The sequence below is a fragment of the Dermacentor andersoni genome, chromosome 11 (genome assembly GCF_023375885.2).
Source record: "Dermacentor andersoni chromosome 11, qqDerAnde1_hic_scaffold, whole genome shotgun sequence".
Classification (NCBI taxonomy): domain Eukaryota; kingdom Metazoa; phylum Arthropoda; class Arachnida; order Ixodida; family Ixodidae; genus Dermacentor; species Dermacentor andersoni.
The window spans coordinates 123120570-123145219 of record NC_092824.1 but is presented as its reverse complement, the minus strand read 5'-3'; the positions used below and the strand labels follow the sequence as shown (position 1 = coordinate 123145219).

The following is a 24650-nucleotide window of genomic DNA, read 5'->3' as shown; positions in this document are numbered from 1 at the left end:
ATGCTTTTCTTGGGGAGCGAGGATTGACGTTTGAGCCCGTTGGGACGCGCTGTCTGCTACAGTGCGTGGAATTTGCCATATACGATAGCCTACATCACGTTGCAGTCTCAGTATCTTGTCCCCATCACAACCTAATCAGATATTCTACATGTATAATTTCATTGTGTAATAACAACTTATCATAGATATGCACGTGAAAATGACTTTGATCGAATGTGCAGAGCTATTTCAATGCCAATGAGACACCGACTTGAATTTTTTCTAATGGTATGTGTCACTTCGGACTTTGTCAATTTCACTTTCAGGTTCTTTCTAATATGAACTACACTATTACTCCCATCAGGAGCAAGGACAGCAGGCATTCTTTATTTTGAAAAAAATTAGAGCCACCTTTGGTGATGTGTACCGATAAGTTGCACAGTGTAGGTTGCTTATATGCTCTGAAAACAGTTACTGAATAGTCGCCTTCTCCCCAATCTTTATGCGCTTATTCTGTGTAGGTTCATTACAGCCTTTGTAGAAAGTTACTAATTGAAGTGTTCCATGGTGCATACTGCCGCTAATCAAAATGTTTCCCAGACTCCTAAAACAACAGCATGAGAGATTATCATTACGCTGATGCCAACGCTCAGCACACGAACGGGCACTTAAGAGCTGCGCTCTAAAAGAGCAAACCAGTTCTTCCAGGCCAAAAGCAACACTGTGATAAGTGACGCCAAGCAAAACACTTGGCAAGAGCAGACTTCATCGTGCACTGTTATGGCCGACGCTTCTTGTACACATGGCTTTTTGCACTCACCAAGCACTTACTTACAGTTTCCCATAGAGGGGAGGGGGAAAAAAAGGCTTTCTTGAGCTGCTCGGTTCAGAGAAACTTTATACACATCGGAAAAATAATCACATACATTGTCATCAACATCTGTACTGCAAAAATAAGATGTGAATTGGTGTAATTACCTAAATGACAAAATCACAAAATGTAACCAGTTTCTTGATGTCCCTGTTGCAAATATTCAGATGTAAAAGAAATAGTTTTTTACCCTGACTTGTTTATTCAGCAATATATGCAGCTAATGCACACATCTTAAAGGAGTACCCACGTGAAATTAACGTCTTGCATTACTTGCTACTTCAGGTAGCTATCAACTTCGCAATTACAGCATGATGCCTCATCTTTTTGAGAGCAGGACACATCACCTTTCAATATGCAGAGTTCAAGATGCGCGTCAAGTGCAGCATGGCTGGCTGGCTATGGAAGAGAACATGTCGCCGAAACTGGACATGATGGCCACATGATGTCACCAACCATATGTAGGTCCCAAACAGCCAAAGACAGTGGTAAATGGCCACACAATTACCATGTTGCCAAAATCTAGCCACACACCGCCAAGTCAGCCCTTCCATAGTTTTCTTCAAACTGCACTTTGACTACAAATGATCTTAGCCGATAGGTTGTGTGGGGATGCGCGACTCTCGCGCGTCCCCTGATGTTTTTCCCGCATAGCGCATCCCCTGATATGCTGTTTTCCCGCACGGCTCGCGTGGCCTGGCGGTCGGAGTGGTACAAGCGCGGTGCGAGAGATGTCGCGCTGCTGCGGGGTTACTTGGGCGCCGAAAGGGAAGGCGCTTGGTCTCTTTGGGTTCGGGAAGCGAGCGCGACGGACGTGCCGCGCCGACCATGCTTCTGCGAGACCGTCTCGCGTGGCCGCCTTGGACACCGTTGGCGTGACTGTACACGCGAACGACCAGGCGTTGGGATCCAGCATGGGGCGAACATATTCGCTCGCAATGCGGTCGCGGTAAGTCGGACTTCTGGATTTGTCGCGCGCCCATCGGCATGTTTTGGGGATATGAACTCGGCTAGCAGGCATTGATCCATGAAAGGTGCAATAAATGCCCTTGTGACTGTTTGCACTACTGTGTTGTCGTTCCTTTGTCCCAAGAGTACGGAGGAGAACCCCGTATCTCCCACAGTTGAGAAGAGATCATGCTGCACTTCTATACATTTTAAAAGGGTAAGGATCATCTTATGCTGTTGCATTTCTGGGAATATCATCAGGCCCTCAATGGAGCAAACTTGTAGTGAGCGGTGCGGTCATGATGTCCGTGCACTTATCAGTGGTATGGCCACCACATTTTTTGAAGCCACACTGCACTTGGCACACTTTGTGAACTGAATGCATTAAAATGTGATGCTATTATTTGTTTTACAATAGAGTCATTGTGCTTTCACAACTCAATTACTATGGGGATGGCTATCCATGAAGAAAGAAAAACTTAAGTGCTGGCAATATAACAAACAATTAAGACAATAATTTTGTGAATTACACAAAGTCCACAGCCTTGGCTTAACTCCACAGCTTATTTCAAAAAATTATGCAGGATGTGGGTTTTGTTCTTTTGTTGTCTTGCATCTGAACTGACATAACCTGTCAATTAAAAGCTGGCAAATAATCAAGGTAAATATTGTAATTTATGAGAAACCCAAATGACAAAATGTATGCTGGATATGTGAGGTATTTCAGGACAATGACAACTTCAGAAATAGCAACAATATCTCAGACAAGATTAGGTATATATTTGTTCCAAAATTTTCACATTGCTTCTATTACAGCTGTTTCCTAAGACTCCTCAATAAAGCCATCTTCAGCCTGAATAAGTCGCTGAACTTGGCTTTGACAGCTGCTGTATGCTTGCTGGTGTTGGCCAGTGCTTCAACAGCAGCCTTAGATGAGTTTTAAACATTGTGTGGCTGCTTGTGTGATGCAAAACAAAGGATTTCATCACATTTAAAAAGGTGACAATCTCAAATGTGACTGGTCAACATTACGCAGACTAGTACAGTCTGCCCCCCCCCCCCCCCCCCCCCTCGTGCCATGCCAAACTGGTAGCTGCTGCCCTGGAATAAATGTGGTAAAAGAACTGACAGTGTGGTTGGTGAAAACAAAGTTAGGTGCCTGGACAGAATGAGAATGGTAATGCCTATATCAATCCGAAACTGTGTCCTTGGATACCTTGTGCACCCTGCAGCTGGTCAAGCAAAATGGACACTTTAGCTAGCTGTTGTAATGCCACAAGTGAGGAAGAACACACAGTGTCTCAATGTTTTGTTTTAATGCAACATATCACAGAATGGGGACTCTCATGACACAGTGCTAATGTGCGTTGCTCACTGGCACAACCACTTTTGTTACGTCACCACTGAAGTGACTACCTGCAGTTGTGACGACCAGGGGAGGTGGTGGTGTTGCTGGCACGTTGTGTACAATCTCATGTTGAAAGAAGTACCTCTGAAAAGTTGAGGGCAGTCACTTGCTGAAAGCCATAAGGAACAAAGACACTGTGCATATCTGTGAATGACACGACAATTTTGAAGCCTCCATAGAAATACAACTTACCTGAGCAACATCCATGACAACATGCTGACTAAGAATGCTTAGAAAGACAAAAGAGGTAATCCGCACCAAAAATAAGTTTAGTGAAGGTCACAAAAGCAAATACTCAGTGAGCATTGTAAGTGAATCTTGAATTCTTGAAAGAAAAAGAAACTTACTAATAAATAAATAAAGTCAATGAAATTTTAAAGGAGTACTGACAAAATTTTTTCTTGTCATTTTTGAGCATGCCAGCAGCCTGCAAAAAGGCATGATACACATTGCACCACCATTGGTGAGCAACGGAAAGCAGTGTTGCTGGCCAGCGACAAGGTTGGCAAATGTAGGCATAAGCAGGTGGACACTCTCTTGGCGCTACATGCATTGGTTCAATTCATGGGGCATGTTTCTTTACTAGCACGTGTAGCACACCTTCACAGGTGCATGTATCGATTTAAGGCTGAGGAGGTGTGGGGCCCTCGACCCTTTATATAGTTTCGTGATTTTTCCTGCAAAACAAAAACATGCCAGGGGTAACTAAGTTCGTGACAGCTACGAGCACTACCGCTAGACTAATGGTGCAATCTGATGGCAGGGGTATATAGTATCACTAGCTTGTATGGCCACATTAACAGGCAAGTATACGTCCGGCAAAAAAAGCATCTTTCCTTGGAGGACAAAACAGGCTTAAGCACTGCAGCACCAAATGCTCCACCCATTCTTCTGCTGCCCTGCAGGCTCGATATCTATTGTGAACATCTGGGGCAGTGTCAAAGTGGCTGTGGCCAGGGTAGCAAGCCGCTGCCACCCCTGCTGATGCATATTAATTATTCTGCAATTACCAACTTGTGTGCATAGTTAAGTCCCTTTAACTTGTATCGCTAAGTACGAACACACATTTTCCCATTCCTGTACAAGACTGTTTTTTTATGCAGGCTTATGTAGGCAAAGGGAAGCAATATCTTCAGAACTTGACCTGGGAAGTCCCCTTTGTTTAAATTTTTTTTAATCGTGGCATAAAAAGAAAAACAAGTGAGCCTGTCTGCTGTCATACAACAAGTGAAAGTGTCCCTGATATTCACTCTTGCTTTGTGCTTCTCATGCCTCAAATAAGAATGAGCTAAGGTCACTGCAGATGGTTTTCACAGCTGCTGTTCTCCGACACCCCACAAGCAGGTCGCCTGCCTCGTGTTGGCTACTAGCCACTTGTGGCTTTCGGCTGACAAACATACAATTTTGTTAAGAATGACAAGCTTAAGATAATGTCAAACTTCCAGGACACTTGTTCCAGAAGGTAGCAGTTACAAATGCTTTGTCCTTGAAGAATGTAGCTGTCCTGTTGAAATATCTGCCAAAGTTAGACTTCCTGTGTCGTTGAGGTATACTAAGTGAACCTGGTTGTTACACTGATGTAAGGGTGTCATGTGGCCCAAGTCAAGGCTGCACCACTTGGAAACTGTCACGACTTCGGTAATGTAGACTAGGCCCAAGAAATGAACGACTGCAGATTTCTTCGGATGGAAAGTGAGTCTGAGCAGAGCAAAGTGGCTTGCAGAGATTTCCCCCGAGCTTCTGAAGTGGTTGCCAATTTTCCTCTAGAAGGACAAGGTCATCCATGAACACAAGGCCTAGCAGCATCCACGTTTCTGGCATACCTCCACTGGTGAAACCCACCAGAATACTTACACCAGAGTGGATGACAGCTTGCCCCATACAGCATTTAGAGGAGTAGTGACACTCCTGCTCTAGCCTTTTACAAACTGTGTCAGTGTTGGTGTCTCCGAGGTGTGAAAACGCAGTGCAGTGGCTGTATAGGTAGCTCCATTCATTCTGGAGGCACTGCAATACTATTGTCCATGTGGTACAGTCGTGCAAAACACTGTTCAGTGCCTTGTCCAGAAAGCTCCTACCAGTCGTTGTGTGCAATGCGCAGCTTCAGCACAGAGACACTCTCTTCTTAAGGCATACCCAGGAACTATCACACTCCAAACATGCGAGTGCTGGCCAGTGGCCAAGACAAGCAATGGATGTGAGAAGTTTTCTGTGCACATGCATCTGCTAGTGTGGCCATACATTCATTGCATTTTAGCTTCAGAGAGCTCATGGATACCACTGCCCCAAACAATGCTTGTTTGTTAGCTTCACACGACAGTTTTTTTTTTTTTTTTAACTGGCCACAGATGTAAATTCTTGTGTGTAGTTCACCTCACAGCACTGTGCTCACAAATTTTGCTTCACCTGGGCCTCAGAGCAGGGTGTACGGGTACATTTTCTTGGTTTTAAAAAGTGACTAGTCAAGCTTTATTTATTCCTTAATGATGTCTTTTTAAAGAAATACTTTATTACAACCTCACATTTCTCACAGAGAGAAATGCTCTTTTATGTCAATTTATAGTTTCATTTGTTCTCATAGGTTTGCACACATTTTGCACACACAACCTCACTCATCATCATGAGTGAGGTTTGTGTATGTGTACCATGCAATCTTTCAGTATATACGAAGTCAACATCATCATTACTGGAGCACTGACAATGACATCCCCTTTCTCATGTCTCTGCAAAGGTCGCTTTAAGTCGTCCAGCTGTGCCAAATAAGTGGAAACAGTAAGCTTTGACATGTGGTTCTCGGTCATCATCAGTCCTTATCATCTGTTGCTTGCAGAAGCCAAATCCCTCTCTCTTATTCCAAGATGTGACTGCTTCTACTAGCATGCATAATCTCCATCTTTGCACATTATCAGATTGTTGAATTAAAGAATTATAATTATCTGTTGCATGGCAGACCTGTTGCATGACCCATATTGTGTTTAGTGGGACAAAAGTTATGCAACATAAAAAAAAAAAGTAAAAAAAAATTCTGTCTGTACTCCTTCGAGAGATGATTCGTAAGCAAGCTCAAAAACTTATTGAAAGGCACTCATCAGCAAGGTCAAAGACATTTTGAAAAGCAATACTACAGAGGAGTCTGGGTAACTAAAGACACTTTATTCAAGCAAGATGCAAAGGAACACTCAAATGCCTTACTATTGTATGAATAATGCTGTATTTCTCTTCACAATCGACACGTCTTGATTTTTTCCAATACATTATACTGTTCTAGGTTATCTTGCATTATGCTTCTGCATCAATGCAAGATTTGCCACAGCAGCCCCCTGTAACTCATTTGGAGGGCTACATGTATTGTTGGGTGCAACCCACAAAAAGCATAGAGTATGCGAAGTTTCTTCTTGTCCGAGTGCCATAGCTCATCATTCACGCACTCTTCTAGCATTGTAACATGGGCTGCTTCCTGCACTTTGAACACAGTATTTTGCAGAGGATCTTAACCAATATGAACAATTTGCTCCTCTCATTACGAGATGTACTACATAAGCAGCACTATATAAGGAAAGACAAAAACTCTGCTTCCACCCAATCTAGACCTCAACAGACTCCCTTCTAATTCTCAAAGAGACCTGAATTCCCTCGTGTAGCAATCTGCTGCCAACCTTTACTTCGCTGAGTATTAACTTGCATGTCGTCCCACCAGTATCCGTCAGAAATTTTGGCTATACACAAGAAGCTGCAAGGTGCCATCCAGGCAGAATTCTCCCACAAGCATTTCTTAAAAGAGTAGCATACAATGGCACAATGCTTTGCAGATCTGATTGTCACTGTAAGCACTGAAATTGTCTCTTTGCAATGTCCAAACCTGGTGAGGTGCCCTTCAAGATTTGATCAAATTTCTTAAGACTGACAAAAAAGTTGTGATATATATGCACCCTCCTTAAAGCTTGGCTTTATTTCAGCTTCCAAATGCTCACCATATTATACTGTACAGTTATCCACAGCCATATAAAATTTTGTTTTAGATCACTGGGCCATTTATAAATTTTGCTTAGACCTCAAGTTAGTTGCTCGCATTGTTACTCTGGTCACATAGATCTTTGTTGAGCTTAATATTGTGCCTCTGTCGCACCTTCTGATAATATGAGCATTGCGTTTTTCCTAGCCTATTGCCATAATCTTGCTTAAGATATCCTTCTGCAGCAAATGCTTTCCAGTGCTAATTATTACTAATATAGCCTACCCCAGCATAACTTGGTTTTACCGAGAATTCATAACAACATATCCACTTAATTTCTTTGTGCAATTTAATATGGAATGACTTATATCTGGACTTAAAGCAATAACTTCTTTGAGACTATCAGTGGAGCAAGTGAGTGAAAACACTCGCATTCAGTTATAAATCATAAGTAATCGCATCATGATTTCTCTTCTTGCTCACTTATATATCCACAGCCATTTAAAGTACTGTTGGCATATTTCGGTGGTCGTTGCAGAGCGCTCGTGCAGTGGCATGAAGGTGATGAATCATGAGAATACCTGGGCGCTGGAGTGATGACTTTGGTTCTTTGCGATCAGTGGAGTCCACTCATGCTAGCAGCAACACTTAGTTCCTCTTTTACATGATACACAAACTTTGTATTGCTGCCAGAGCACTCTGAAAAGGCCATCCAAGTATGCCATGTGTTACTACAGCATAAGACACCTTAACGTGATGGTTTCTAATTGATGTGCTATGCTTTTCTGTTTCTTTGCAATTGACTTGCACAGGACATCCCACCCATGATGTGCTACTACGGGATCTGCCTATGCATGTAGGTTCTTTGTCAAAAGCATAGCAGCAACATCGCCCATGACAGCCTGGCTAGCTGCACTCTGTTTAGGGAAGTTCCAATGGTATGCCATAAATTCCAATGCCCTGGGGAATGAACAGAACCTTCATATTCAATATGTAGTGTATCAGGAGCGCCAAGGCAATCATACCACACAGCCAAACAACGTGCATAGTGAATGTGCATACACTTTTAACCAAGGCTGTAAGTTGCATGAGCATTGTTTTAATAAAGTTGAGTTCGAAGACTGACATTCATATTTCAATGTCTGCAAAGTACAATTACTTATGTTTGCAGCATCCTCACTGATCTTTGTGAAATTAAAGAGCAGTTTCCAAAGGAGGGCATGAAATACCAACACAGGACATCTTGACATTTTGGAAACGACAGCTTCTACAGCTAATAAAATGCACTCTCCAATAATTAACAAGCAAAATTATATTTTGTGTGACAATCACTGTTAAAGCTTAGCACAAATAAAAGGCCCATAAAAAAAGCTTTAAAGCCTAGCACTGTTGGTCAAATGGTGCTTTTCCATTTCCTCTGGGCAGGGCAAAGCGAGTAAATGGAAGAAAATAGTTGGTGTGGATTATAATTGGAATAACTGGACCATAACTGCTGTGCCTGCAGCATGCATGGTGACCACTCAGCACCTGCCACACATACACAGAGGTACACACATCCAGAGGTACTCACCACAAAGCCAAGAGCCAGTAATGCATGTAATGCAAATACAACAGCAGACGTGATGATGGCCATCTGTGCAAAAGTTAAAACACAGGACAGGAGTACCCAGTCAACTTCTGCTTCTTGCACCGTTTCAAAATACCAAAATCTGGAGATATCACAAAAGACCGCGTGTGTGTGTGTGTGCACGTGCCTGCATGCTTTCTAAAACTGCTAAGGCCAACAATACTAGAAAATCTACACTGCCATTTTTATTCTATTGCGATAGCAATTATATGGACACTCCAAGCGCATTTCTGCTGTCACCGTCGTCGTGATGTTCCGTATAAAGTCCAAATACGATATCATCACTGCGTGCCATATGCTGTATGTGCGAGTAAAAGCCTGCGAGGGTCAGCCAACGATCGCGGCTCAACCTTGCGTGTGTGAAGGAGGAAGGTGCAACGGCAGTGCACCATCTTCAGTTGCGTACGAGGGTGAGGCGAGGGAGGGAGGGGACATTCTTTTCCAGTGGCTGCTGCTTACGGTGCAGGTGCCGTATCTTGCAAGTGATCTACGATATGGATAGAGTGCGCACCCTCACAGGCCTCATCTTCAAAGCAATCTGCGATGTGGACAAAGTACACAAAGTGCCGGCAGCTTCGTGTGTGCTGTGCTTGCGACATTTAGTTTGCATTGCAGCGAGAGACAGCACGACGGTCAATTTGCTTGCTGCTGCTGCCGCATCACTCCAGCGTTTTGACAGTGAGTTTCTGCAGTCATCAAGCGAGATGTGTCCATATTTACCTGTGAACGCGTTACACCGCACTAGTTAATTTAGTTAGTAAGCGAATGTTTGCAAGTTTATATGGCCTATAAAACTAATGTGCTTACTTCATATAGCTGTCAACTAATTTGCTATCGCAATCGATACTTTGCCTTTCGGGTGAAACTGCAACTTTTTAAGAGTGCGAATGATCACTGTATAGCCAGTAAAGTATGACTACCTAAGTAACACAGCCACTCCCCTACACAAGTTCTAACGTTTTATGTCCATACTCTGCCCGCATAAGTGAAAGTGTACTGTATTCTTGCTCGAATTTTATCTTTCATTGGGTGCAGTTGATGCGAAGTTTTGAAGTATTAGTAAAGTATTCTAAATATATTTGCATTTACGAATAGTGATCGACTATTCAATTCAAAGACCGAATTGTACAGAACACTATTTGGTTCATTATTCGAAAGTTTCAAACATTCGCACGCCCCTAAAAAACGGCTTTGAATATCAGCTTAAGGGTCCCTAAAGACTAGAGCTATATAGCAACAGCTGTGTACTGGTCTACAATGAACATAAAGCCACAAGGATTCTAAAATCAAGGTTTCCTTGCCTCTTTCCCCCACTTTGCGGGGTGCTGGCTACCTGCTGTCTTGCCAATTATTCAAATTTATTTACTAGGCAATATACTGGAAGGTACACTGGGCTAAAAGTTATGAAAACAGCGTGACAGGGCCCAGGTGACAGTTACATGGCCGCAGCTGTACAAGCTATACAGGTTGAGATTACCGATACGACGTAACAAAAGTGAAATGAAAACAAGTAGATTACAATACATAATACAAAATATTGATGCGTGTATTCTATGAAGATGACAACGAAGATAGGGACATTAACAGACTTCATCTAGTGGGTCAGTGAGATTCGGCGAGGACGAACAAGACATGTCTCTGGCCTATTTGTTTTTGAACAAGTAGTCCTACTGTTCTCGAAGAACGTCTCCCTGTCTACTGTCCGCGTTGTACTGCAACGCTGGTGGAAGTGCGGGGTACTGACCGCACATGATGCTCCGGAGTCCTTCTGGGAGGCGTTCATATAGCCCGGATGTGTTATCACCAGTTACGACACCCGTGCATCGCTTTAGTCATCGACTGCTAGGCCTTGCCCCGGAGTTCACCCCTCTTCAACCAGATCTCTCCAGGAGCTCCACACATCTCGCAATGGCCGGAACCAGCCCACTGCAAGCACCCCAAAGCAGCCGGTTTTCCAATCCACAGCAAGTAACTGTTCTGCATCCTCTGGTTCTCGATCACTATCGTGGTGCAGTCTTCGAAGACATTGAAGACTGGCTTGAGAAGTATGAATGCGTCGCACAGATTAATTAGTGGATTGAGCAGCAAAAGCTTTCGCCCTTGACGACAGTGGCCGTACTTGGCATGAGAACCGCAAAGCTAGCCTAACAACATGGAATGACTTTCGTCAGAAAATCGCGGATACTTTTGTGAGTGCCGACCGATGCGACCGCGCCCAGCAGATGATGGAGCTACGGGTACAACAACCTAATGAGTCGGTCACAATGTTCGCCGAGGACATGGCCTGCCTCTTTCGTAGAGCCCACACGAACATGACTGAAGAAAGAAAGTTGCGCTACCTCATGCGAGGTGTAAAAGAGCAGTTGTTCGCGGGGCTTCTGCGGAATCCACCAGTCACCGTCGCTGACTTTATCAAAGGCTACGGCTATTGGGCGGGCCCTTTTTCAGAAATGCAGGCAGTACGATCAACTGTCCACCATCACCAAAATCAATTCCGCTGCAGTGACTGGAGAGTCACTGCGGCGCGAACCCCTTGCGGGAATTGATCAGAGAACTCGTCAGGGAGAAAATTCAGAAGATTTTGATACCGACAGTGGATAGACCCGTAGCGTCAATCGCTGGAGTGGTGCATGACGAAATCAAGCAGGTGTTACCGGCAGCCGATCTTCAAGATCACCAGCGTCCCATGATTTACGCAGCCGCTGTCCAATGTACACCACTCGTTACAACCACACCACCATACCACCAGCCTCCGACAGTTGCTCCTTGGTCGCCGCCGCAAGAGGAGGCTTCGAGGCGCGCACCCGCCACGCAGCTACAGTCATACCACAAGCCGCCATTCACAGCGCCTTGGTCAACGCCGCAACATGACACCATGGGATGGCCGCAATTTCGGAGAACCGACGTTGAATCAAGAAAGCGAAGCAATTATTTTTCGCTCAACTAAACACAGACCTGAAAGAAAGAAACCTAAAGCTTTTTGAAAATATATAAAAACAAGTACAACCGATGGCACTTCAGTTCCTGCCCTGAAATCGAACGGCACTGCTATAACGACAGACACAGAAAAGGTTGAATTCTTTAATCTATGTCTTAAATTGGTGTTTTCGCAGGAACCAGTGGCTGACGCGACCACATCACTTTCTTCTAGCTATGGCTCTGACCACGGCATGTCTGAAATAAACACTGATGTACTGTACATGGTATCAACTGTCTTCTGCGGAAATTGGACACCTCTAAATCTATGGGTCCTGATAGAATTCCCTCCTATATTCTAAAGAAATGTCATGGCATTGTTGCACAATATTTCTGTATTATATTTCAAATCTTGTATGAGACTGGGTTGGTTCCACAGGACTGGAAAATTGCAGCTATATTAATCCCATCTTCAAATCAGGAGACAAGAAACTGGTGAAAAATAAAACAGGCCTACATCCTTAAATTCATTATCGCGCAAGGTTTTTGAGCATATATTGTGGTCAATTATTTGAATACAGTGAACTCTCATTTGAGCGAACTTCAAGGGACGGAAGGAAATAGTTCACTTAACTGAAAGTTCACTAAACTGAATATTCACTAGACCAACATAAGACATGGCATACAGAGTCAAAATTTGTGCATATCAACAAGCACAAGGTTCATAACAGTTATAATGCTGCCTTTGTGTGCACACGCGGAACCGACGAGACTGGAAAGAAAAAGACGACCATGCCATGACTAGCCGGTCGGGAAAAAAACACACACCACGTGGTTTGTGGTGTGACAGATCGCCGCTTTGCTCTGGCGGTGTTGTAAGCGCCGGCGATGTTACATGCATGCTCATTTTGTGCGGGCAAACTCGGAGGCCGTGCCTCGTTGCCGTTCGTTTTCCGTGCCGCCTCTTTGCCCCAGGGGCGCTGTAGCGCCAGTGACGTTACATTGCCGCTGGAGCGGCGGTTTCATGAGGGCGAGCATCGGTTGCGCCTGCAGTGCAGAGCGCAAAACTTCGTTAAAAATAATCCTTGGTCCTCTGAGCGAGTTCATTAAACTGAAATATTGTCTGTTCCAAAATTCGTTTAAGTGAAACATTTTTGCATAGAATATATAAGAAAACTGCCGGGGATTTTTAAAAAGTTTGTTATTCTGAAATATTCGATAAACCAACGTTCGTACAACTGAGAGTTTACTGTACCTTGAATCTATTAACTTCTTTACCGCTTCACAGCATGGTTTTTGTAACGCTTACTCGTGCAACACACAATTAGTTGAATTCCAACACTTTATAGGTAACTCCATTGATAAGAATAAACACGTAGATACGCTATTCCTTGACTTTAAGAGAGCTTTTGACGCAGTATCTCATCACTGTTGGCAGTTGAATTAAGCAGTTGTTTAAGCTGCTGTATCGAAACTAGGGGCCTCCGCTTTTTGCTCATTTGGGATGAGAGGCAAACAGTGCATCTCGGAAGGTAAATAATGAGTCAGCATGACAATACGTAACGACACATCTCTGTGCATAGTCACTATTTACACAGCAGTGCAGAAGCACACGGATGGCGAAAGAAACAGACGGGACACAGCACTAAAAACTGGAAGTATTCATTGCGCGCGCGCACACACACACACACACACAAACAAATAAATCCAGCAAATTCAACTGACACAGATGGCTAACACGACAAAAACAACATTTCTTTCTCTGATAAGGAGACTGACGGGCAACCAACACAATTTCTGTTCCTAATCTCTGCAGCTTCTACTATTTCTCTGGTGAGCTGGTCAGGGTTTCTGGCCAGTGAATGAGTGCACCTAAATAGAGGCTTGCATCCGCAGCATGCGCAATGCGTGGCAAGATGGCCTGATAAGGCTAGTTTTTCAACATTATACCTGTGCTCACGTAATCGCTCATTGATGCACGTGCCCATCTGTCCCACATACTCCTTGCCACAGTCCAACGGGATGCAGTAAACCACACCTTCAACACAAGAAACAAGCGGTTTGCAGTGAGTCTTGTCGCACCCACGAGGCTTGCGCATATGCGCATTTACCCTTGCACACAAACTAGACAACTTCAAAGGGGCAGAGAATGCAATATCTACAATGACATGTTTCCCAATTTCTTTCAGATTGTGATTAATTTTGTGTAGGTAGGGTCAGAAGATTATTTTTTTTTTGTTGCATCACCTGGTCAATGGCATTGCAAATTTCGTTCTTACTTTTCTTTAGGCTACATAATCACATTTGTTTTGGGAAGCGCTGGTGAATGCGACTGGCAGCCTTACAGAACAGCAATGTATCGAACTTCTCGCGACAGAAACTTCTCATACCAAACACTAGCTCACGATCGTCCGCACCTTGATGTTTTCATCTGCCATTTAATCCCAGCATGCTCTGCATATGCAGCCCTTTACATCCTGATGGAATGTGCCCAGTAGCTGACGAGTAGGCAAGGCAGGTGGCTCAGGGAATTAACAAAAATCATTTGTAATGAATCTGCAACACTCTCAAATCTGATTTTTTGAGGGCATGTGGGAAATGTGCAGAGGAACATACCCATGATTTTAGGAAGTTACCGCAAGCAAAACACGAGATTTGAAGAAAGGGATGTACGGTAGCGTGATTAAAAGACAGGACAAAAAAGGCACCTAGGGACACACACAGCGCTAACTTAAACCAGGTCGTACTTATACCCTCAGCCAACATGAGCCACAGCCACGTGAACAGATAAACAATCAGAGCGAAACATATTTATAAGTGATATGTTAAGCCATGCGCAAAAATTTCAGTTCTCTTTTAGAGAGAGCTAATGACAGTTTGCTGATACAGGAATCCCCTAGGGCATCAATCTGCTCGGCTTCTATTATAAGCCTAGTCAGTTCGCGCTTATTTCTACCAGTAATGGTTGTTGATTTGAAGAGAGGGGAGCACTTATGTTGCTTACAATGAAGGGAGAAAAACCCATCTGATGCAACTTTGTCGACTTTACTTTTGTGTTTGCGCAGTCTATCATTAATGCACCTGCCCAACTGTCCGACGTAATACTTTCCACACGATAAGGATATAGGATATATAATTAATGTCTTACAATCTCTAAACTTCTTCCTGTGTTTAATTTGGCAGCTAGGAGCACTTTCTTTATTTTCTAGTCTTGTTTTCCTGCACAACCTGATTAGTTTGTTAGGTGCAGAAAAAAACCACATCAATGTTACCTCGGCGAGCAATTTTCTTTAGGCTGTGCGACAACCAGGGGATATAAGGTATCACATATTTATCGTGTGCTGCATCGTCTGAATGTGCAGCGATTCTAGCATTAGTCATGCAGGCAGTATCTTCACCGTGGTGTTAAATAGGACACATGGATATCTGCCCGAAATCTACACATGCGCACTTCGACATCTCTCCCATGCTTCGACAAGAGCCACCGCATTTGCTTTCATTGTGATGAAGGGACACATATGGGCCCCGATGCATCAAGTTTTCATTTAGTACACTTTACCTCCTGGCGAGTGTCCATTTTATTCCACTATTTGCTATCCTGTGAGTGCACCCATGAAACAAACATATGTGCCCCTCAGCAGGCAATTGTGTGGGTCACCGACTGCACAGAGCTTGCTGTGTCTGACCTTGCGGGAGTCTTCCCTGAAGGAAGGCCACAAAGTGGTGACCAGGACACAGCCAGAGAGCGAAGCACCCACGACAACCAATGTCCACCGCAGCCAGGTCAGGTGCACAGCCCACAGGATCTGGGCATATTGAGAACACGATAAGTACAACAGGAGAACAGACCTCCAACAGTTGCTGATGTAGGCAGCATGTAATGTGCTGCTGACGGCAGCGATATCGGATTGGGGTTACCAGCTTTCACCCAGCCCATAAGAATATGTGAGACAGAGAAGTTTTCAATTTAATTTCTCATGACAAAGTGCAATTGTTGAGTGCATGTTTTGTTAATTTCCTTGTACATCTAAAAGCTTGCAAAACAAAGCAACAGCCATTTCAAACCAGGTAACACAAGTCTGGTAGCAGAAGTAACATCCCCAATTCACCCACCCCCTTGGAATGCAAGATGACAAGCACGCACTTCAGGGGCACTTGATTTATTTCACAAATTACCAATAATGCTGGCATTCTGTCAATAACTGCCCAGTGCAAGCTGCAACAGCTCGCACAAAATATCAACATTAACACAGCCGATTTGGGAAAATATCAGTAAGCAGTAGCACAAAATTGTAATGACATGCTGGGAGCAATGAAGTGCAGCATGTGACACAGTGGCGGAAGGCAAGACATAACACAATTGCTTCAAATTTCTGGTACTTCATTACTCGCAAACACAGCGCTACACACACACACAGTGCATCATAACAGCTATACTAATAAAGCTTCTTTTTCACTAAAGGTGATTTAAACAGCACTTTGCACTTTGCTGATACCTAGATTACTGAGGATGAACACTACCTAGATCTGCACCAAGGTGTGCACATAGTAAATGAATACTGCCCAAGACACAGCAAGGAAAACATTGGCTAAATCATAAGGCAACAAATTAACTAGTAAAATACAATGCACTTGACCTTGAGCATGCATGGCACTCACCAATGAGAAAATGCAAAATGTCAAAAAAGAAAGAAATGACAGCGCATATATCTAAATAGCAATTAATGTGTACAGCCATAAACATGTTCTGTTCTTGCATGCTGATGTACTATCAAAATGGTACACATATTCCCCATAAGAGACAATCAAATTGAACACAGACGTACCAAACACTCCTGTAGCCAGAACACTCCTTCGCGGTCATGTGTCAAAAAGATAGAAAGTTGGGCGAGTTGGTACCGTAACGTGATCTTGGGTTGCAGCACGAAGGGACATGGACACAGACTAGAAGCACACAGGACGAGCGCTCGTTCTGTCTGCTTCTAGTCTGTGTCCGTGTCCCTTCGCGCTGCAACCCAAGATCAGGTCGTGTGTCAGGCCCATCTTGACACACAAAAATATTCCTTCGGGTCAAATATCGGGTAGTGCCCAATATACACACATGTGCGCATTCCCTGGTTATTTTAATTGGTAGAGCAAACTTTTGGGAACCTTGTCAAGTAATAAGTGCACTTTGCAGTGTCTCCAGATGAGGGCCAGCTTTTTTTTTTGCTCCTGGTGTTAACAGCGCAAAACGTAGATGGGACACGCGACGAGAAGACGACACCACAAGCACTGTTAAGGAAGGTCTTCCTTCATACTTGAAGAGCTTTTCGTGTGATTTGTGGTGTGAAGTGCTGGCAGGATGGTGGTGCTTTCTGCGCATGCATTTTATAGACAAAATTACCATAAGTTCAGTGAATCAGAAGAGAATTTTAGTGCCATTGATGAATGTACTTTGCCTTCAGATAGTAAGCAAATGTCCTCACATGAGAGAACTTTAGAATGCGCCGACTATGAGAATCCTATAGACCTGCAGTATCAATCCTGGCCTCCATCCAGGAGAGTGCTCCAAGTGCTACGACACAGTACTCAATTACTGTTGAGAGCCTCAGGAATAAGTAGGGTGTGTTCAGATAAGTTCTACTGGGCATGCACGGTGATCATTCTTACATGTTGATTAAAAAAATGTATTTTGCTGCCTGAGTGCCAACAAGAAAGACGGAATAAATCTTGGTATTGTGAGAAAACGATTTGTCGTCACGAAAAAATATGGAAGCATCCAGTCAGTCAGAAGCGCTTATTGCAAATTTTGCTGAATCCGCATTTTGCTTAGCTCCCAAAGGAAATGTGTTGTGGCTGCAGCTCTAAAAATATTTAATGAGAGAGCACCGGTCAGTAGCATCGATTTTAATTAATTACTAGAATATGACCACTATGAAGGGGAGAAAATATTATTGTGAAAACGAAACATTGCACAATATTGGTCGAGATTTGTTTTCTCCAAATCTGTGAAGAGCACAGCATTCACATTTTGTCAGCTTGTTGTCATGAAAGTTAAATTTGTTGTTAAACAATAAACAGTTTATCAACACTCGAAATGTCTTCCAAGGAGTCTGTGAGATAGCTGTGCACTTATAAAGACCTATTGCCCTGCTCCGTGTAGTAAGAATAAACAGAATCAATTGTAGAGCAGCTGAGCTTAGACAAGCTAAGAGAAGGCTATACAGTGACCGCACAGTGCAAGTCACACAATGCAGCTAATCATTGCAGTTCAGTGCACCAGTTTAATCTTTTTAATTGCTTCTTAAAAATTGTTTTGGCTCGAAGAAGCATTGCCGCAGCGGTCGCATCACACAGGAAATTATGACTGTGCTGTGCATCACTTTTTAAAATTTTTATTCAGAGGTTTCGAATTCAGTCTGGAGCTGCTAAGAGTTAAAGGCATGGATGGTTCACAATATTAGAACATGCCTCGACATCAAAGAAGCCTAAAGTGATTGACATCTGTGCTAAAGGTGTAATTTTTCAAGAAATGGCCGACGGTGTTAAGGCATCTTGAGATGCTTCAGAGAGCATGTCTGATGAAGCAATCATTTAACAACTGCAACAAGTACCGAACATGGAGGCCTCTAGTGACGATGACAATGACCAGGAAACCAGTGAGCCTACAACTGCGCCCTCAGTTGTCTCGACATTGACTGCCTAAGAGTCAAAGCCTCACCCAAGGGTGCCATTATCGGGTAGACACCACTGAAACAGAGGGACACCGACGAAGAAGAAGAGAACACACAATACTTTGTCCACATCGGCTCCCGTTTTTTGGGAAGTTTCTGACCGGATTTTTTGCTTGTGGGTGCCCAATTTCATCGTCGACGGATTCGTGAAGTTGTGAGCTCCAACTGGATACCAGACTTTTGCCAGTGAGTGGACTTTTTCAAATTTTACGGCTCTTTTCACTTCGACCGCGTCGCCGGTGGACCATAAGAGTTCGTGGCAGAAAACCGCTCCCGGCCTTTTGGCTGCTCGGCGAGACCTCTTCTTATGGAATATACAGTGCAAGGGGAGGAGCTACCCCCCGACGATTTTCTCGAGGATTCCGGCTGGCAATTAGCTGGCCGAAGACACCATTTGACGAAATCGTCGAAAGACAGGCCCGGCAATGGAGCCAGGCCTAACGCGGTGCCCGGGCACAACGATCGTGGCAGGACCGGAGCTGGTGTCAAGAGCCGCATAATTCGTCGTGGAAGAATGCCGCCGCTTCCCAGGGAGGACATCAAAATAGTGATCAGAGTGAGGGGTGGCCTGAATATATCCAGGAAAGGCCCGACTGTGGTGGCTGATGCAATCAACACCGCTGCTTGCATCGAAGATTCGAAACGCAACCAAATATGTTAGAATCAAGAATATTTTGGTGGCGGGTCGTCTGCACGAGGTAGCAGCATACCGCACGACACCACATGCTACGTGCAAAGGTGTAATACGAGACGTTGCCCGTTGTGATGAGCCAGAGGTGTTGCAGCGCAAGATTGTTAACGCAAGGAACCCCCTGGCGCTGGCAGCCAAGAGGATCAAGGACACAGGCACCGTCATAGCTGCCTTTGACGAATACCGGGAACCAATTACGTCAGGTATGACAATGCACTGGTCAGATGTACTTTATATCGTAAGCAGATCGACATCTGCTACGTTTGCAGAAGGCTCAGCCATCGTGCCGACGTATGTCCGACACCCAGCGAAGCCGTCTGCAGAGGATGTGGAGCCTTGAACCCAGACGAGCAGCATCAGTGCATGCCTAAATGCAAGTTGTGCGGCGAGGGCCATCTCACGGCAGGAAAGGAATGCAGAAAAACGCTTCAAAATCCCATACGTCGTTCGACGTCGTCGAAGAGAACGAGCCAGAGCCAAAAGGAGCCGGATGAGAAGCCCTACCCCGGATTACCGCGGTGCCGAGCTCCAGTTTCCGGAGCTCGACCAGCATCGGTCCCAGCATACAACCCCCGAGGGAGGTCGCCGTCGCTCCAGATCGCGGTTTAGGGGTCGCGACCGTTCCTGGAGTTTATCCCGGAGCCATTCCCGTGGTCGCTCGAGGGGACGATCTGCTTCCATGGTTCGCTTCGAGCCGAGAAGCCGGTCCAGGTCAAGATCCAGAGCCCGGGGACATGATCATCAGCATCAGGTGGCCCACAAGGAGGGCCGCCGCCCACTTGGGCAGATCGTGTCCGTGGAGGACCATCAGAGGTGATGTCGAGGTCGCTGCCAGAGCATGATGATAGTTTGGAAAAAATCACGAGATTAGAGCGCGAGAACGCGGCCATGAGAGAGAACATTAATAGGCTAATGGCTGAGATATCAGAGATTAAGGGCGCTAGGAACTCGCAACCCACCGCTACCGTCAATGCGGAAATTCTGGAAGTCCCGATGGCCGAGGGTAGCGACGGGTCACGACCACCGAAGAAGAGGGCAATAGCTTGTGATCAGGAGAAAGTGTCATGTAAAGCTAAATCAGAGGTGCGCGAGATGTTAACCGCTCTCAGCAAAAGTGTGGAACAGCTAGGTGATAGGATCACTGAGATGCAAAGCAAGATGACGACCTTAGAAGCAAACACCAACCAATGGCTGGCCAAAATGGAATCCTTTCTCGAGTTTGTTGTGGGCCCGGTAACGCCACCGAATCCACCGATACATCTTTCTGACCCAACAGCTAGCAACGTAGCCCCGATTCTAGCCCCACCTAGGGTCGGTGTTCAGCTCGGCAATGGAACTGTAGGGGCTTTTCTAGGAAGAAGGCTCCCCTACAGCAATATCTACGCAGTTGTGAAAAGATGCCCCAGGTTATCTTATTACAGGAAACCCTCTTGCCTGGCATCTCGATGACTGGATTTTGCTCGGTCGCCGTGCAGTCGGGGGGGAGGGGGGGTATGTACTCTCGTTAGTAAGAAACTCACTCATGTGACACATGATCTCCAATTGGCTGGTAGTAATATTGAGTATATTATGGTAGAGATCATACCTGGTCGGGTCAACTGAGGCAGCATATATGTTCTTAACATATATAGTAGTCCCAACGAGAAAAGGCAGCGATTTAGGACTCTGCTCCGCAAGGCCGTAGACATGGCAGGCTCAAGCCCTCTTATTGTCGCAGGGGACTTTAATGCCCTGCTTCATGTCTGGGGTTATAAATATGATACGAATAAGGGTAAGCATCTCTGGCAGAATGCCATGGATCTGGACCTGACGCTGATCACTGACCCTAACTTTCCAACCCGAATCGGGACATCTACGTGCAGAGACTCTACCCCCGATCTCATCTTGGTCAAGAACGTGACTGAGGCCAAATGGAATAACTTGGCTGAGAACCTTGGTAGTGACCACTATATTTGTGAGGCCCAGCTTCCTATCGTGGGTAAAAAACAGCGCGAATTCTCGTACACGGACTGGGATAAATTCCGCAAGCTTCGGGAGGAGAGGCCTCCTTCAGATTCCCGACCTACCATAGAGCAATGGATGGTTCAGATCCAAGAGGACGTTCTGCGTGCAACCTCTAAGGTCTGCACCGACCTTCCTGTTGAGAAAATGGATAGCAGGTTAGCCCATCTGTTAGAGGCCAAACAGTCCATTCTCAACAGATGGAAGTGTCAACGACTTAATCGTAGGCTATGCAAAAAGATATCTGAGATTAACAAACACATTGAGGAGCATTGTGTAACCCTCTCTAAACAGCAGTGGGACGAGGTTTGCAATTCGATAGACGGCCAAATGCGCAATGGTAAAACTTGGAGCTTGCTTAAGGATCTGCTTAACGAGACCAATACTAAGTCTAATCAGAGGCATGTCATTGGTAGAACCATACATGAGGCCGCACGAATGACCTCTGAAGACGAATTAATCCGCACGCTTGCTAACAAATATCTCCCAGTCGGCTCAGGGCGGTCTCCTGTACATCTCGATTACCAGGGCCAGGCCAATTCCTACCTGGATGCAGAGTTTGGCGTTGAGGAGATTCGTAGGTTTCTACATGGACTCAATGGTAGATCCGCACCAGGGCCGGATGGCATCTCCAACAAGGCGTTGCGAAATTTGGATAAAAAATCAATCGCATACCTCACAGAGAACATTAATGAAATTTGGAGGAATGGAACCGTCCCATTACCTTGGAAGACTGCTCTCGCAGTACTCATCCCCAAACCTGGAAAAACACCTAGCGTTGACAACTTGAGGCCCATCTCGCTTACATCCTGTGTGGGTAAAGTAGCGGACCACACGGTCCTGAATCGACTCTCCCGGTTCCTGGAGAATAACGATATTTACCCCCATAGTATGATAGGATTCAGACCAGGCCTATCCACACAAGATACCATGAAACTGATTAAGCATCAAATCATAGACAACGACTCCAGCGACACTCGAGCCGTTTTGGGACTTGATCTTGAGAAGGCCTTCGACAGCGTTCTACATTCGCATATCCTAGCTTCGATATCTCGGCTCAGTCTGGGTGAGAGATTTTATAACTATGTTAGATCGTTCTTCTCGGATAGGAAGGCTACCCTCCGGGTGGCCGATCTCGAATCACAACTGCTGGAACTTGGCGAGAGGGGCACCCCACAGGGGTCAGTCATTTCCCCGTTTATTCAATATAGCCATGGTTGACCTAAGCAGAAAGCTTCTCGAGATCGAAGGCATCAAACACACTATGTATGCTGACGATATAACTATATGGTGCACAGGAGGCAATGACGGTCAGGTTGAGGGAGCCTTACATGAGGCAATAGACACTATTGAAACCTATCTCGAACCCTTGAAGTCGGAACTTTTGCTGTATAGTCCCAAGAAACGCGGTCCAAGGCCCAGGGGATGGACATCGTTAGAAGACAGAGACATTAACTTATATACAAGAAACGGTTGCCGTATACCCAGAGTCGATTCAATCAAGCTCTTGGGCATGATCGTTGAGTCAAGGGGTACAAATGGCAAGACTATACGCAAGATAATTGCTAAAACTGAAAGTGCTGTTCGTTTAGTTTGGAGGGTATCAAATCGGCATCATGGACTCAAGGAGGATAACCTCATTCGACTAATGCATGCCTTCGTTCTGTGCCACTTTAGATACGTGGCAGCCATGCATCGATGGAAACGGGCAGAGCGGGATAAATTGAATGCACAGCTTAGGAAGATTACCAAGCGGGTTCTCGGGTTACCCGTATACACTTGTACAGAGCACTTAATGCAGCTTGGCATTTATAACACTCTTGAGGAGATTGCAGAGGCCCAGGAGCGCGCACAGCTAACTCGCCTCACAACAACGAAGGCAGGGAGATCCATCTTGCAGGAACTCGGATATCACCCCGATAGAGTAGCGGAGGAGTTCTCTGACATTCCTCCGTCGATTCGTGAGAACATTACGGTCGCGCCAATACCTAGGAACATGCACCCCGATCATAATCGCGGTAGAAGCAGGGCAAGGGCAGCCAACCTCCTTAGGCAAATACACAGTGATCAGCGACAGGTCAGCTTTGTGGATGCCGCTTCTTGTAAGGGACGTCGCGCGTTCACCATCGTCACTGTTGATGGTCGGCAAGGAATCACAAATGCTGCCTCGGTTCGGATGAGGGACTCCGAAATAGCTGAACAAATGGCTATTGCACTAGCTCTGCTGGATAGCTCACGGGATGTCATCTATAGTGATTCAAGATCTGCAGTCAGAGCATTTGAAAAAGGCACCGCTTTCAAACAGGCCCTCAGACTTATTGGGGACAAGGCAATCACGCACCACTTCATTTATTGGTTTCCGGCACATCAGGGTCAGATAAAGGGTGCTCCTCCCAACCTCAACGAGTCGGCTCATGGGGCTGTGCGTGAACTTGCCCACCGCGCTACCCTCGACCAATCGGAAGCCGACTCCCCAGAGAACAGGGACACGCCCTCCACCTAGAACGAGATTACTAAACACTACTATCTCAGCCGTAGAACCTACTTTGTTCCTCATCCGCGCCTCAATAGAGCTCAAGCATTAACGCTCCGTCTACTGCAAACGAATACCTATCCGAATCCGTCGCTCTTACATAAAATATATCCGGATACTTACACCAACGCTACCTGCCACGATTGTGGAGAAATAGCCATGTTAGACCATATGATCTGGCGGTGTGCCCGGTCACACTCAATCATCGCTAACAGCTCGGCCAGAAGGGAGGCGGTTCTCCGCAGCCCTCTTCTGGCTGACCAACTCTGGGCTGTCCAGCAGGCCCACGATGCGGCCGAGAGGCTCGGCCTTCCGGTTCCCACGAGGGAGCGGCCCGCTTCGTGAAGACTCACGACCTGCAGGACTTCTTTAAAGTTTCACCATACCATACCATACCACTGAAACAGACCTCAAACACTAACTTCTAGGAGTAAGCGCAGTATACAGCGTTTTTGGGAATAAAACATCTGTAGTGCACCTTGTTCAGTTCTTATTGGCAGTTTTGAGAGCGGTCCGATTATAAGGAACTTCAGATATAGCAAACGCATTTTGCATAATGAAGGTGTTCGTTGTACCCAGGCTCAACTGTACAGTTGACTTCCACTGAAATCATGAAATCAACCATACAGCAGCAGAGTTTAGATCAGCTGTGAGAATGCCAGGAGGTCAGGAACCTCCACAGGCCAGGAACCAACTAACCCAACAACAAGCTATTTTGGGCTTCCATTAATTCGACCCTGACTGGACCAAAAAAATTGATAGAATTAAATAAGGTGCAGAAAAAACAATCAAAACCCAACGCTGATTCATTTGGCAGTATTTGCCTGATTTTAACACACTCCAGAATCAACCATGTTGCCACTTTCTATGTGCACAAAGTAGAAAACTAACATAGAAATGGCATTAAATCTCCTAAACAAAGTAGAAATCTTATGCGCACCCAATTTTTTAGCAAGAGAAATGGACAAGGGTCTAATACGTGTTGCACAATGGCGGCCAGTTCATAAA

General features: G+C 45.2%; 1 protein-coding gene across 7 annotated transcripts in view; it reads right to left on the bottom strand.

Annotated features, from left to right (window-relative positions):
- Window positions 1-3097: 3097 nt before the first annotated feature.
- The window catches only part of LOC126539350 (protein YIPF1), an 81168-nt gene continuing 59615 nt past the window's right edge, over window positions 3098-24650 (bottom strand). For 3 of the 7 annotated variants that reach the window (XM_055075547.2, XM_055075546.2, XM_050186174.3), the window contains 3 exons: window positions 15388-15507; window positions 8729-8791; window positions 3098-3290 (listed from right to left, as the gene is read on the bottom strand). In XM_055075547.2, the coding sequence (XP_054931522.1) occupies window positions 3156-3290; window positions 8729-8791; window positions 15388-15507 (318 nt within the window). In that variant the 3' untranslated portion in view covers window positions 3098-3155. Of the gene's footprint in view, window positions 3291-3398; window positions 3436-6338; window positions 8119-8728; window positions 8792-15387; window positions 15508-24650 lie in introns of those variants that run through there. The other 4 variants (XM_055075548.2, XM_055075551.1, XM_055075550.1 and 1 more) reach the window with 3 other exon arrangements.